This window comes from Oryzias latipes, chromosome 2, assembly GCF_053564925.1.
Source record: "Oryzias latipes strain Hd-rR chromosome 2, Olatipes_Hd-rR_3.1".
NCBI classification, from domain to species: domain Eukaryota; kingdom Metazoa; phylum Chordata; class Actinopteri; order Beloniformes; family Adrianichthyidae; genus Oryzias; species Oryzias latipes.
In genome coordinates, this window is record NC_136238.1 from 51,076,991 (window position 1) to 51,092,646 (window position 15,656).

The window sequence follows — 15,656 nt, forward strand, 5'->3', positions numbered from 1 at the left end:
GTGAAAGATATTCACGGGTGTTGGGTCCAAACCTAATCAAACATTTCTCAGTTATATGTATGCCGAAAGAAAGGATGCGGACTCGAGGAATTCCTTTCACTTGGAGAGCAAAGTAAAGCTTGTACTCAGACAACGCACTAGTTTGCTCTGAGTTTTGCAAAGCTCTGCTCCAACATTTATTAGAATCTGGGCGTTTCCTAACATACAACATGTGACATTCATTTCTAAAGGGTAAGGGGTACAAACACACACACACACACATGTGGTTTACAAAAGTTAGGAAACGAATCTAAACATTTCTTGTGATGGTTTGTTCACCGCTGTAGATTAGGCCGATTTATTGCAGATTTAGGTGAACAGCTGCCGCCGGGTCAATATAAAATCTTTTACTGCATTCCCAGGATGCAGTATGCAGGCAGTTAGCCAACTCCATTTCCTATACTTGCATCAACTTAAAAAAAATAATATCTAGAACATTCTCAATATTAATTAACAAGGAAATCATACATTTCAAATTGAATTTTTCCTTAAAGTAAATACAGAAAAATTGTAGGAAAGAAATCGGTTCGCTTTGCAGATCTCTTCCATGCGTGTTCAGGAGTCGGGAGAAGAAAACCAGAATTCGAACAGATGAAAATACACAAAGTTTTATTTCACTAACAATAGTTCTAGAACACATCAAAACAGATCATCTGGGTTCTCAGAGTTACGAAGCCTGCAAAACGCAAAAAGTTACATGTGATTTATCTCGCAGCCAAGCTGAGAACAAAGGAATTCCTCCGTGCAAACTCTTATCAATAGTTGATGAATCTCCTCTCCTGGACACATCATGGCGGCCGAATCTCCTCCCATGAACGCTCTGATTCGCCGCCAGATGCCCCGCCTTCTTTCACCGACCAATAGTGGGAGTTGCACCCTCTGGATTCGCTCCTCCTTGACGTCGGACCAGATACGAAGGCGCACTCGGTGCACGGATCAAAAGATTCCCCATTTGGTCTTCATTCCTGGATAACCTAAAGCTCCATCACAGGCATTAGGGCAGAGGTCAGCTCCAACCTCCACATGAGAACATGAATCTGGACAGTTTCCCAGGGATTAGAACTTCAGCCCATCTGGGTTGAAATGTAGTCTATGGCATATTTATTGCTTCTCTGCAAAACTCCCATATTTGCACAAAGAACATCACATTTCTTTCACAGGGGTTTGCAGGGGGCAGGTTTGCCGCTGCAGCCATAAACTAAAAGAACTGTCACAGGAGAATAAGTTTTGAGAGTTCAAAATGAGTTCACTTCACAATAAAGATTAAGCTGCAACACAATAAAGAATAAGATATAAAAACATACATTTCTATACAAATTGAAGTTATTACAGAAATATAAGCAACCTCTCTCCTCTTGGCTTCATCATGTGCTAGCATGCTAGCTCGTTAGCTTGCTTACTCTATTAAAAATGAAAAACAATCTTCACCTCACCAGGATCTCTCTTTTAAACACAACTGTTTAAAAATCTTTAGAATACTCCTTCAGTGTCGATTCGTGCCAAGTTCCTATTTCTGTATGTGTTCCAGAAGCACACTGATGTCCTCTCATCTCACCGTGTCGTCACAGATGGAAAAAACCTTGAGAAATATGGAGTGACATTTCTGCCACCACGTTGCACACAAAACTAACTTTTTAAGTTGCAAGTGAAAATATTAAATATTTGCTTTTTCATAATTTTTTTATTCTGCTTTACTTTTTTTGCTCTCAAAAACGTTTTTTTTTTTTGGCATTTGCTAAACGCATGTTTTTGCATGCGTTGGGTCAAATCTCGCTTTTGTCCTATCTTTGATTTTGCTGAGTTAAGTTTCAGTTTAATATTCAGTTTTTCAGATTAGTTTGTCAACATTTTCAGGAACGAGGAGAGATCTTTTAGCGGTAACGTTCTCCCCACATTAGCAAAAAAAACCTCTCAATCTGGACAGAGGTTGCAGAAATGGAGATATACCTCTTTGCCAATTTTGCAATATGCTTCTAGCTGGTCTCATTGGTTCTTCCCAATTCGCGATCTTCGTGAAACAATGTCGGCCCACGGTGTTCGACTTATCCAACTGTTTTTTCCCTTCATGGATGCTAACAACAAATCAAAAGTGTTCCCACACAGGAGAGCGTAAGGAGATGGTGGGTCCTCAAGTTCTGGTCTCACGTCTGCATTAGCCATAGTGCTATAGTTGACATGCTAACTGTCCGTCACCTAATGGCGTCTTGGCGAAAACTCGCAGTTAACATTAGTTCCCTTTTGGCGAAAAGTTAATACATTGGGAGAAACAAAAACAAAAAAACAAATAAAATGTAAAAACGAAACAAAGGTGAACCGAACCGAAAGTGCCATTCCGAAACGGTTTGGTACAACTACGTGTACCGTTACACCCCTATTACTTGACCTAACAAAGTATATACTGCAGTCACTACTTTGTGTTTATATATACATATTAAATGTTCACTGATCACATTAAAAGTGTTAGAATTAAAGATGTATAATTTCAACCATAATGAAGACATTCAAGAATTAGCTCTAATGACTCGAAACAAACAACTCATTTCTATTTGCAGGTACATCTAAAACAATTCATTTTGTGAAAAGTTGGACATATTTGTCAGCAGTAAAACTCTTTGTCTAATATCATTTCACAAAGGTTCAAATGTATTGATCCATTACTTTTTTTGCTTTTGATGTAGAGAAGATAAAAACCTAAAAAAAATCCTAGAAAGTAAGAATATCATATTATAATAATAAATTAGTAGAAAACTTCATTTCTACACATTAAATACTCACTTGTACCTCCCTCTAATGAAGTTACTTCATCAATATGGTATGGAGGCCATCAGATTTTTCCCTCCTGTAAAATAAAGTATTTGACTGTGGTGCAGAGGTTGAGGTATCCACCTCTTATCAGAAAAGTTTAGAATTTAGAGTTTACACTAACTCCTTTAGTACATTGTTTGTGAAGAGAAAGTCTTGTGAGTTCTCATGTCTTTTGAGATTAGATATTTGATGTAAACTTTTTTTACATTTTTTACAAGAACAAGGCCTTTCTCCTGTGTGAGTCCTCATGTGTGTCTTAAGACTATATCTGAAACTAAAACCTTTATCACATTCTTAACAAGAAAAAGGCTCATCTCCTGTGTGTGTTATCATGTGTGATTTGAGAGAAGATGTTTGATTAAAACTCTTACTACATTTTATACAAGAAAAAGGCTTTTCTCCTGTGTGAGTCCTCATGTGTGATTTGAGAGAAGATTTTTGATTAAAAGTCTTACTACATTTTATACAAGAAAAAGGCTTTTCTCCTGTGTGAATTCTCATGTGTGTTTTGAGATGAGATATTTGATTAAAACTCTTACTACATTTTTTACAAGAAAAAGGCTTTTCTCCTGTGTGAATTCTCATGTGTGCGTTAAGATTAGATCTGCAACCAAAACCTGTATCACATTCTTTACAAGAAAAAGGCTTTTCTCCTGTGTGAATTCTCATGTGTCTTTTGAGATTAAATCTGCGACTAAAACTTGAATCACATTCTTTGCAAGAAAAAGGCTTTTCTCCTGTGTGAGTTCTCATGTGTAACCTGAGACCAAAACCATTATGAAAACTCTTTCTACATTTTTTACAAGAAAAAGGCTTTTCTCCTGTGTGAATTCTCATGTGTGCGTTAAGATTAGATCTGCAACCAAAACCTGTATCACATTCTTTACAAGAAAAAGGCTTTTCTCCTGTGTGAATTCTCATGTGTCTTTTGAGACTAGATCTGCGACTAAATCTTTTCTCACATTCTTTACAAGTAAATCTCTCATCTTCTGTATGGATTCTTGTGTGAATTCTGAACTGAGATTTGTTACCAAAGCTTTTACCACATTCTTTACAGAGATAACATCTTTCATCAGACCCAGTTTCTATGTAGTCAGACGGGTTACTAATTATTGAGTTTTTACCAGACTTGATAGAAGAAAGTTTCTCTTCTTTTGGAGATTGTCTGTATTTCTTACCAAGATATGTCTTAAAGGGATTTTTTCTAACATCAGAGTCACACTGACCTGCTGACATATGAGAGCCATCCACACTTTGGACATGACTTCTGTCCCTCCTCTTCCTCTGATCTCTGTTCTGTGGGTCTGTCTCTCCATCTGTAGTTGATGTTGATTCTGTCTCTTCATCTGTAGTTGATGTTGATTCTTCATGTTGGTTTCCTTCTTCATCCTGACTATCAATTACATTAAAGTTCTGCTGATTGTTTAGATCTGCTTCACTGTTCTCATCTTCCTCATAAGGAGGAATCTCCATCAAGGTATCAGTCTCCTGCTTCAGATCAAGCTGATCTTCATCCAGACTGATGCAGAGTTCCCCTGGTTCCCCTTTAATCTGTGGAGGTTCTGGTTCTTCCTGTTCCTCTTTAATCTGTGGAGGTTCTGCTTCTTCCTGTTCCACTCTGAAGATCTTCTGTTGGATGCAGAGATCTTCCTCTTTAGTCATCCAACACTGGGGGAGGACTGCAAAAACACAAGTAGAGGCCTTTTTATATGTTATTTTGACTTTATGTATTTTTAAGTACCAATACAATTTTAAATAGACTCATTCAGAATATGCACAATGAAAAACTTTTCATGTTTTAAAATACGTTTCTTGTTTTCTTTAGCACAACAGTATAAAACTGTCCTCTACACCTGCCCCCTATAAAGAGAGCTGTTTCAGTCAATGACTTGTAGTCTGAACCAGTTAAAGATAGAAAATAATATTTCTGATTATAATTATTATTTTTTTAATTTATTTCAAGAATTCCAGTCAAAGCAATAAAAAAAATTACACATTACAGAAATGTTGAAATGCATAGTTTAAAAAGACAGAAAATAAAACAAAACAAAAAAGTCAATTAGAGCGGGGAAAATAAGTATTGAACACGTCAACATTTCTCTCAAAAAACATATTTCTAATCGAGCTATTGACACGAAATTTTCACCAGATGTCGGCATCAACCCAAGTAAAGCACACATAGAAAGAAATCCAAACATTTATGTCCATAAATGAAGTTATGTGTAATAAAGTGAAATGGCACAGGGAATAAGTATTGAACACATGATGAAAAGGAGGGGTAAAAAGGTCTGGCAAGCCAAGAAAGCAGCTGGAGTTTGTCAGTATTCAGAAGGTTAACCTGCCCCCTATTAGTGCAAAGTAATATCTGCTGGTATAGTCCTGATTGATGCCTTTTAAAAAGGTTTCTCACCACAAGGTGTTAGACAAGAAGCATTGCATGATGGGTAAAAGCAAAGAGCTGTCCAAAGACCTACGCAACCTTATTGTTGCAAAACACACTGAAGGCATTGGTTACAGGCGCATTTCTAAACGTCTGAAAGTTCCAGTGAGTACCATTGGGCCCATCATCCGGAAGTGGAAAGAACACGGCATTACCATAAACCTGCCACGGCCAGGTGCTCCTCGCAAGATTTCAGACAGAGGAGTCAGAACAATCATCAGAAGGGTTCTCCAACAGCCCAGGACCACTCATGGAGAGCTTCAGAAAGACCTGGAATCAGCAGGTACCGTTGTTTCAAAGAAAACAATAAGTAATGCACTCAACCGCCATGGCCTCCATGCACGCACACCACGCAAGACTCCATTTTTGAAGAAGAAGCATGTTGAAGCTCGTTTGGAGTTTGCCACACAACATTTGGATAAACCCATGACATTCTGGGAGAAGATCCTCTGGTCAGATGAGACCAAAATTGAACTCTTCGGATGTCATAAGACACAACATGTTTGGAGGAAAAATGGCACCGCACATCCCCCCCAAAACACCATACCAACAGTCAAGTTTGGAGGTGGGAGCATCATGGCGTGGGGCTGTTTTTCAGCATGTGGTACTGGTAGACTTCATATCATTGAAGGAATAATGACTGGAGAAAAGTATGGAGACATTCTTGATCAGAATCTGCTGTCATCTGCCAGGCTGCTGAAGATGAAAAGAGGGTGGATCTTTCAGCAAGACAACCATCCCAAGCACACAGCCAAGGTAACACTCAACTGGTTGAAGAGAAAGAAAAGAAAGCTGCTAGAATGGCCCAGTCAATCACCAGACTTGAATCCAATTGAAAATCTTTGGAAAGAACTGAAGATCCGGGTTCACAGAAGAGACCCCCGGAACCTTGAAGATCTGAAGGCAGTTTGTGTGGATGAATGGGCCAAAGTCTCACCTGAGCAATGTAATCCACTGGTTTCTCCATACAGGAGGCGTCTTGAGGCTGGAATCACCAACAAAGGTTTTTGCACTAAACGTGTTCAATACATTTCAGTAAGCGTGTTCAATACTTATTCCCTGTGCCATTTCACTTTATTACACATAACTTCATTTATGGACATAAATGTTTGGATTTCTTTCTATGTGTGCATTACTTGGGTTGATGCCGACATCTGGTGAAAATTTCATGTCAATAGCTCGATTAGAAATATGTTTTTTGAGAGAAATGTTGATGTGTTCAATACTTATTTTCCCCGCTGTACATCACATTTGCTTAATTAAATACAGTGATTTTCTTTGTTTTTTTTTAAGGAAATGAAATTGCACATAAGCAATTCATAAATGGTACAAGAAGGTATTTAATGTTATATAACTGTTTGCTCAAATTTGACAGAAAATGTCCTGTTAACCTGATTCTGTCTCCAATTATTTTTATATGAAATTATAAAAAGGAAAACAATCTGAAAACAAATATAATGTTTTAGATTCTTGTCATTAATGACAGTAAAGATGCAGGCATCTATAGTAAATGTTTGACACAGTCTCTGAGGCTTTTTTCAGCACGACACCAGCTGTGTTATGTTAGGAATATGCTGCTAATAAAGTTACATTCACATGTCTGTTATTGTATTTACTTTATTTAGAAATACCCTCCAGGACCGAGGTCTGGGACCATCAATGGGGGTCAGAAAGTTGCCTGTGGTGGTGTTGGTGGGTGTGTTTATGTGTGCGTGTTAGCCTGGAGGTGATGCTGGCAGCTCAGATGGTAAAAAATTGTCAAAATGGACGAGTTTAAAGATTTGATGTGAGAACTTTTAAAATAGAATGTGGCAAACCAAAAGTCTGCATCTGTGTGTGAAAATCTTCTGCTGTAAAGTTTGACAAATAAAATCACAACTGATAAATTAGCATTTGCATGTGTTCATTAGAGTTACAACCTCAAATCAGTGATTTCAACTGCTTGAATCTGCTGCTGTGAATCACAGCACACTACAACTGAATGAACTACAAATACATTTAAAAAGAATAAAATGTGTTTTTTCCCCTGACTTTTAATGAGAAGTGATCTCTTGAGGTGTAAATGGAGACGCGCCAGAGAGACGACTGCCAAGAGATTGTTGTCAACAAAGTGTAATATCTGAGGAAAGAACATTCTGTAAAAATCAATCATCTCTCAAAAACAAATGAATTTCTACATTTATATGATAATGAATCGTCAGCATATTCATGCTACAATCAATACTTTGTGAAAAAAGTCAATATTTATTTTATTGTATGTATTTGATTATATTTTAATAGATATGACTCATAAAGAAGATGCTCAATAGCTCTGAAGATACTGAAGCTATTTTCCCCAAACTTTCTGCACTGACTAATCATGACCCTGTTGTCCTACTACAACAAAGATAACTGTATGTCAATCAATTACTTTTTTTTTCAAATATAGATCATGATTGTCCAAAATTCTTAATAGCTGTAAAAGACACCGTAGCTAACAACATAATGTCCTGATATAATCTTTTTTGTCAATAGCCACAGTTACATAGGCAAAATATCTTGATGGGATCAACGGTCGGATTTAAATTCAACCGTGCACATGGGTCCAGAAAGACTTTTTCCGATTAGAACAAACGTTCACATGGTGACACTTTTGGTCAGAATAAATGATTAGGGCATGCGCAGTAGTGTTGAAAATACCGGAAGAGGAAATGAGTCCCGGTGTAAACAATCTTCTAAATGTTCTTTATTATTGTTATGATTATTAATGAAGCACCTGTTAGATCATCATTTTATTTTTAATCCGTGTGGTCAGTACTTTTTTTGTAGTGGAACAGAGTCGGAAGAAGTCAGGGTTATGAGTGGGCTAACTATAACCTATAACCTAACCTATAACCTATTTGTTTAAAAACATAAAATCCATGCAGGAAATGCCACAATCTGCATCTTGGCTGCACGTAAATATGTGGGAATAACAGCAGCCTGTCCGCAAACACAGAGCTATCACTCCAGCTGCTCTGCTCAGAGACACAGTTCGGTGGCGCAGAGCGGCCGATCAGTCCTGTATGTGTTTCAAAAATGGAGCACTGCACCGTCTATGCGTGACAGACCCAGGGAGGGACAGACCCAACCCCAGACCAGTTCTGATAGGAGTGGAGGAGGTGGAGGTCGTGCAGACCTATAAATATCTTGGGCTGTGGCTGGACAACAAGCTGGACTGGACGAGCAACACGGGGCAGCTGTACAAGAAGGCCCAGAGCAGGATGTACTTCTTGAGGAGGTTAAGATCCTTCAACATCTGCAAGAAGCTCCTGGGGATCTTCTATCAGTCTGTGGTCGCCAGTGTAATAACCTACGCTGTGGTGTGCTGGGGGGGGGAGCACCTCAAAGACAGACTTCTCCAGGCTGGAGAAGCTGATCAGGCGGGCTGGCTCTGTGGTTGGCACAAGGCTGGACCCTCTGGCTACTGTGGCAGAGAGAAGGACACTAAAAAACTAAGGGGTATCCTGGACAATACCACCCACCCTCTGCACACGACCATCAGTAGCCAGAGAAGCACCTTCAGCAAGAGGCTGCTCCTCCCAAGGTGCAGGACTAATAGACTGAGGAACTCCTTTGTCCCCCGTGCCATCAAACTCTTTAACCTCCACTTAGGAGGGGGGAGGAAGACGGAAAAGGAAAGGGAAAGGGCCTGAATGACCTTTTTTTGTATATGCTGTTTGAATTTTTCTAGTCACTGTGCTGCTTTTTCCTTTTTACTATATGTATGTCAACCAGTGCTGTATGCGATGGAGATGTCAATTTCCATGCGGGAACCTCCCAAATGGATAAATAAAGTTGTCTGTCTGTCTGTCTGTCTGTCTGTCTGTCTGTCTGTCTGTCTGTCTGTCTGTCTGTCTGTCTGTCTGTCTGTCTGTCTGTCTGTCTGTCTGTCTGTCTGTCTGTCTGTCTGTCTGTCTGTCTGTCTGTCTGTCTGTCTGTCTGTCTGTCTGTCTGTCTGTCTGTCTGTCTGTCTGTCTGTCTGTCTGTCTGTCTGTCTGTCTGTCTGTCTGTCTGTCTGTCTGTCTGTCTGTCTGTCTGTCTGTCTGTCTGTCTGTCTGTCTGTCTGTCTGTCTGTCTGTCTGTCTGTCTGTCTGTCTGTCTGTCTGTCTGTCTGTCTGTCTGTCTGTCTGTCTGTCTGTCTGTCTGTCTGTCTGTCTGTCTGTCTGTCTGTCTGTCTGTCTGTCTGTCTGTCTGTCTGTCTGTCTGTCTGTCTGTCTGTCTGTCTGTCTGTCTGTCTGTCTGTCTGTCTGTCTGTCTGTCTGTCTGTCTGTCTGTCTGTCTGTCTGTCTGTCTGTCTGTCTGTCTGTCTGTCTGTCTGTCTGTCTGTCTGTCTGTCTGTCTGTCTGTCTGTCTGTCTGTCTGTCTGTCTGTCTGTCTGTCTGTCGGATCAACAGTCGGCATAACCCACCTGTCTCCATCGGAAAGAAATTTTGATCCGAACGAATCTGATCTGGACAGAATATTCTGAACGGCGTGTTTACATGACGTGTTTTTCTTCCGATCAGGCATTCTTTCCGATTACTTTTGTCCGTGTAAACGCAGCTAATAACAACAACAAATCAAATCACCATTTTGAGCCAGGCAACAGAGATTAGTCCGGCGGTCTGAGTCACATTTTTAGAACAACCAGTTGTTAATCATGATAAGCTAGTTCAAAGTCCACGCCCCCCCATCACTGAAAGCTGCTCAGAAGAAGCTGTCAATCAAACATTAGAGGTGGGTCCAGCGGGCACCACACCTTTTACTGAGGCATCTGATTGATTGGTCAGTTTACAACTTGAATAACTGGCAATAAAGAAAGAATATTATGGAAAAAAACTAAGATTAGCAACAAGATATTAGGAAAAATGTTTCACAGCAAGAACGGTAATTCTGTCTATTTAGAATGACTGAGTAACAGCTGCCTATTTATCTATAGAGGTCTATTGGAGTTTGGCGACAGCAGCTATTTGGAACAGGAAGTAGCTGCTGTCGTACATTACACAAGTAATGTATGTTGTGTAAAATGATAAAGTTTGAACAGCACACAACAGACTGGTAAAAGATCTCAACCATCCTGCTGCACACGTTGAAGGACCTTAGCCTCCTCAGGAAGTGGAGTCTGCTGCTGGCCTTCTTATACACAGCAGTGCTGTTGCTCTTCCAGCTCAGTCTGTGGTTGATGGTTACTACCAGGTACTTGTACTCCTCTACCTCTGCCACATCTCTGCCGAAGATACTGAGAGGCTGGGAAGCTGGTGGTTTCTTCCTGAAGTCCACCACCATCTCTCTGGTCTTTTCCACATTCAGCAGCAGGTTGTTAGCTCCAGCCCATCTCACGAATTTATCCACAAGATCCCTGTACTCCTCCTCCCGCCCACCATTAATGCAGCCGACAACTGCAGAGTCATCAGAGAATTTCTGAAGATGGCAAGACTCTGAGTTGTCACTGGTGTACAAAGTGAATAGGAAGGGAGAGAGTACAGTTCCCTGTGGGGCCCCCACACTGCTTGTTACAACGTCAGACAGGACACCGCCCAACCGGACAAACTGCGGCCTGTCTGACAAGTAGTCTATGATCCAGGAGACCAAACGGCGAACGATGAAGGTTTTCTGTGACGTCATTTCCGGGTGAGCCTTTTCCAGTGCTAGTCGTGTTTGACTGCTCTTCTCTTGTTTGGTATTGCTTACTCTAAGGGTTATCTAGTTTAATATTCACATCTAGTACCTTTTATTAGTGAATACACCACTGTTAAACCGCTTGCTGTTCACTTCTCATTTTGCTAAATAGACCACTTCTCTTTACCTAAACACCGCTAGCCTTAGCTTAGAACCTAGCATGGCCACCACTCTTTCCGCTTCTCCTCCTCTCTCCTGCCCCATGTGCCATATGTTTAGTGATGATCCTGCCTCCTTGCCTCACTATCTTTAGTGAAGATAGCGGTAGGTGTGTTAAGTGTAGTCTTGTGTTAGACTTGGAGGCCAGGCTGGAGCAGTTAGAAGCGCGGCTCCGCACAGTGGAAGCTAAGCCGGCTAGCCAGGTCGTTACTCGTAGCGCGGGCCGCACTAACAGGGCCAACTTAGTTAGCACCCCAGCGCCCTCCCAACAGCCGGGAGACAGTCAGGAGTTTGTACCGGTTGGGAGGAAACATAGTGCTAAACGCAAGAACTTAGAACACCCGAGACTCCCGACGGAGACAATTAGAGGTGGTTAAGTTAAACGTAGCTTCGATGTGTAAACTGGCTAAGACGATGTCTGACACTAGGGCTGCATGATATGAGGAAAACTTGCGATATGCGATATTAGTGATCAATATTGCGATAACGATAAATTTGCGGTAAATAAACAAATAGAAAAATAAACAAAAACATCATTCCCAATCATTGCAACAGTTTAAAAATTATACTCCAAATGACCCTCATCGACATGGGGGACAAACATCTAACATAATAGGCCTCCATCTGATTGGTCAACAATGGGAAGTCGTCCATCTGATTGGTCAACAATGGGAAGTCGTCCATCTGATTGGTCAAGCATAAAGGGATTTATTTGATTCGTTAAATGCTTCAAGCTGCTAGAAGATTGTTTTAACACATTTTGGGTTCGCGATTTATTGCGATATTCGCCGTCTTTTGCGATATGCATATTGCAGAAATGGATATTGCAATAGCGATAGATTTGCGGTATATTGTGCAGGCCTATCCGACACTGTAATTTTCTCTGGTCCCCTGCCGAACTTAGTCAGTGATGAAATGTACAGACACTTTTCATCATTTATCCGCTGGCTTTCTAGATGGTGCCCAGAAAACGGCGTTGGTTTTGTGGATAACTGGAGCGCGTTTTGGGGGAAGCCCGGTCTCATGCGGAGAGACGGCGTCCATCCCACCCGGGACGGTGCTGCTCTTCTTTCTAGAAACATTTCTGCTAGCTTTAGTCTGTTAACCTGACAATCCAGAGACGAGACCCGGGCGCAGAGCAGCAGTGTAAAACGCTCCTCTGAGCCTCCCTTAGTGCTGGTGCAAAACCCATGCAGGGAAAGTCAAGCAGGTTCGAGCGTTAGCTTATGTGCTGAAAGATAAATGAAAGGAGCGCGTCATAGAAACCTTAAAGTGACAGACGGCAGTTCTCACAAGCAGAATTATGATGTCATTAAATGCGGTTTATTAAACATTCGATCCATTTCCTCCGAGTCCCTCTTAGTCAATGAGTTAATCATTGATAACAACCTTAGTCTTCTAGCCTTAACAGAAACTTGGCTCCAACAGGATGACTATGTTAGATTGAATGAAGCAACCCCCCCCACTTATGATAACTATCAGAAATCCAGGATTTCAGGTAAAGGAGGTGGTTTGGCAGTAATATCACAGTCAAGCTTACTTCTCAGCCCTAAAGTTAAAAATGCTTATAACTCCTTTGAAAGCATCATATTGTCTTTAAGTCACCCAAACAGGAAAACTCCAAAACCTGTTTTACTCATAATTATTTATCGCCCCCCCGGCCCATATTCAGAATTTTTAACTGAGTTTTCCGACTTCCTATCGACTATTGTCTTAGATTCTGATCAAATTATAATATTAGGGGATTTTAATATTCATGTTGATGACCCCAGTGACTGTCTAGGAACGGCTTTTGCAGCTTTATTAGATGATGTTGGTTTCACCCAAAGTGTGAATGAACCCACTCACTGTCATAAGCACACCCTGGACCTTGTTCTAACCCATGGTATAGAGATCAGCCAGCTGAGTGTCCTTCCTCTTAACCCCATCATTTCTGATCACTTTCTGATTACCTTCCAGCTTACACTGGAACATCCTTCTGCCCCAGTGAATAAGAAACAGCTTAGAAGAACCTTAACTGACCGTTCTGTGTCTGAGTTTAAACACACAGTTCAGCCAGTACTTAGTGATATTCTGAGAAAATACTCTGAGACCAGCTCCTATAGTATCAGTCCTAGTATAAATGACCACTTTGTTAATGATGCCTTACAAGCCCTCAGGAGTACACTCCACGTTGTTGCCCCCCTGAAACCTAAGCTCGTCAGACAAAACCGAGTAGCACCGGGGTTTAACGCTGAAACTCGTTCTCTTAAACAAGAAACCCGTAAGTTGGAAAGAAAGTGGAGCCGCTCCGGTTCAGAGCAGTCTCTGGATATCTGGAAACATAGCCTATTAAATTATAAAAAAGCTCTGCGTAGAGCTAGAAGCCAGTACTATTCAACCTTAATATCAGAGAATGGAAACAATCCAAGATTTCTTTTTAACACTATTGCTAAATTAACTCGCAGTCAGAGCTCAGTAGAACCACATGTTCCTGTTTCTCTCAGCTCTGATGATTTCTTGCATTTTTCGATAGTAAAATCTGAAATATTAGACTATCGACCACGGTATTTTACTCCATAGATTAGAGCAGGACATAGGCATCAGAGGATCTGCTCTCCAGTGGTTTAAATCCTATCTGTCTGATAGGTATCAGTTCGTTAATGTAAATGGCCATTCCTCTCAGTGCACTCGAGTCAACTATGGAGTCCCACAGGGCTCAGTCTTGGGACCGATCCTGTTTACGCTTTATATGCTACCCCTAGGAAACATAATCAGGAAACACAGCATTAATTTTCATTGTTATGCCGACGATACACAGTTGTATTTATCCATGAAGCCTGACCAGAATGACCAGATAGAGAAACTGAACGCCTGCATCAGAGACATCAAGACCTGGATCAAATCAAATCAAACTTTATTTATAAAATAGCGCTAATCAAGCATTTCGTGCAGCTCGAAGCGCTTTAACATTAAAAACAAAAAACGGCTCGACTCGCGCCCCTGACTGTCCCCCCAACCACGGCTGGATGAAGCTCGTCTGCTGGACTTTAAATATGTAGTTGTAGATTTAGATAAGTTAATTCTTCTCTAAGAGTTCTGGTAAATCGCCTGTCCGTCCTGGGGGAGGATCCCTCCTTCATGTGGACACCCCTGAGGTTTCTTCGTTTTTTCAGGAATCCGTTTTTTGGGGAGTTTTTCCTTACCGCGAAGGGGGGTCTAAGGCAGGGCCGGCCCTGGTCTTCCGGGGGCCCTAAGCGAAATGTAATTTGTGGGCCCTCTAACTGATCAGCAGCACCAACAAAACGCAACTGTTGTTTTACAAATGAGATCTCTCTATTAATACACTTTGTGAATGTATTATTGTTGCTGCTGAAGAATTGAATACATTGTGTTGTCTGCATGTTGGATGTACATTAATTGGTGCCAAACCAATTTTAAAAGTGAAAAGAAAAAAATATGAATGACAAATGTATATAAATATATTTTAATGTAAAATTAGGCACTCAAGAAATGACATTCACAAAACTCCAACTTATTAAATTGTTAATAGCAAATCAAATATGAATAAAACAATCCAACATAAAGAAAACAACAGCTCAATGAGGGTCATTTTGGAAAGTCAAAGTCTTTCTCAGTCTGAAAAGGACTTCTCTGCACCAAATCCATTGTTACTGGATCAGAGAATGTGGTTGGTCATTCAGCTGGACCAACTGGACTGGAGGTTGGTGGAATTTTGCATCCAGTAGGCTCCTCTTCCATTCACGCCTCTCTTGGAGCCTCTGGAACATGAGATACAGAACTTCAACAAAAGAAACAGTGAAAAGTCAAACAGTCCAATCAAATCTACATAACAGTTGCTGATGCTGGCAGCAGAATATTGGAAAGAAGTGCCTTCACTTTTGTGTGTGTGAGCGCACATGTATGACTATTTTTCAAGTAATAATGAAACAATCATTTTGATATAGGTTCCATATTGAGTGGATGTTAAACTTACCAGCAGCAGCATCAACATTTTCTCTTTCTACAGAAGATGTGGTGACAGCAGTTTCTTCTGCAGCTAGAAAAACAAGAACTATTATTATACAATAATCAATGATAAAGCTAATAAAAAACTATAGCAGAATACTACTAATAATATAATGGCTCATTTAAAACCTGTGTGCAGGTTTTTCACAATTTCATGATCTTTTTATATATTTATGAGAGATTTATTTTTTGACAGGAATAAGCAGAAGATCATATTTATTTATTTAATTAGAAACAGTTTGGGGCTCCATACTCTTCAGCAGTTTATGAAAAAAGATGTTATGCAGACACTGTTTTTTTTTTTAAATTACTTTACAAGCTAATAAAATGACCTTAGATTCCATCTGCAGTGATGTCAGGAACATCTTGGGATGTGGATCCTGCACCACCTCCAATACTTGTTGAGAGCAGAAGAAACTGTCAACTGGGAAGAAACTGTGCAAAACATCATCATTATGTAAAACTAAATCTACAAATAATAAATAAATGTACACATTTATAAATAATGAATGTGAACAATAATTTG

At 40.3% G+C, this 15,656-nt stretch overlaps 2 protein-coding genes across 11 annotated transcripts in view; both read right to left on the reverse strand.

Moving 5' to 3' along the window:
• LOC144989732 (patatin-like phospholipase domain-containing protein 4) overlaps positions 1–15,656 on the reverse strand; it is a 30,629-nt gene that overhangs the window by 3,681 nt on the left and 11,292 nt on the right. For 6 of the 10 annotated variants that reach the window (XR_013653917.1, XR_013653914.1, XR_013653912.1 and 3 more), the window contains one exon: positions 4,071–4,523. Coding sequence is in view for 4 of the 10 variants with exons in the window: in XM_078942312.1 (XP_078798438.1) it covers positions 976–1,013; positions 4,071–4,523 (491 nt within the window). In the remaining 6 variants the exon portion in view is untranslated. Of the gene's footprint in view, positions 1–90; positions 2,743–2,814; positions 2,879–4,070; positions 4,524–15,656 lie in introns of those variants that run through there. The other 4 variants (XM_078942315.1, XM_078942313.1, XM_078942314.1 and 1 more) reach the window with 4 other exon arrangements.
• On the reverse strand, positions 91–4,064 carry LOC144989820 (uncharacterized). Its single transcript, XM_078942319.1, has 2 exons — positions 2,815–4,064; positions 91–2,742 (listed from the first exon to the last, which is right to left on the reverse strand). The coding sequence occupies exon 1, from the start codon at positions 3,763–3,765 to the stop codon at positions 3,139–3,141; it is 627 nt and encodes a 208-aa protein (XP_078798445.1). The 5' UTR covers positions 3,766–4,064; the 3' UTR covers positions 91–2,742; positions 2,815–3,138.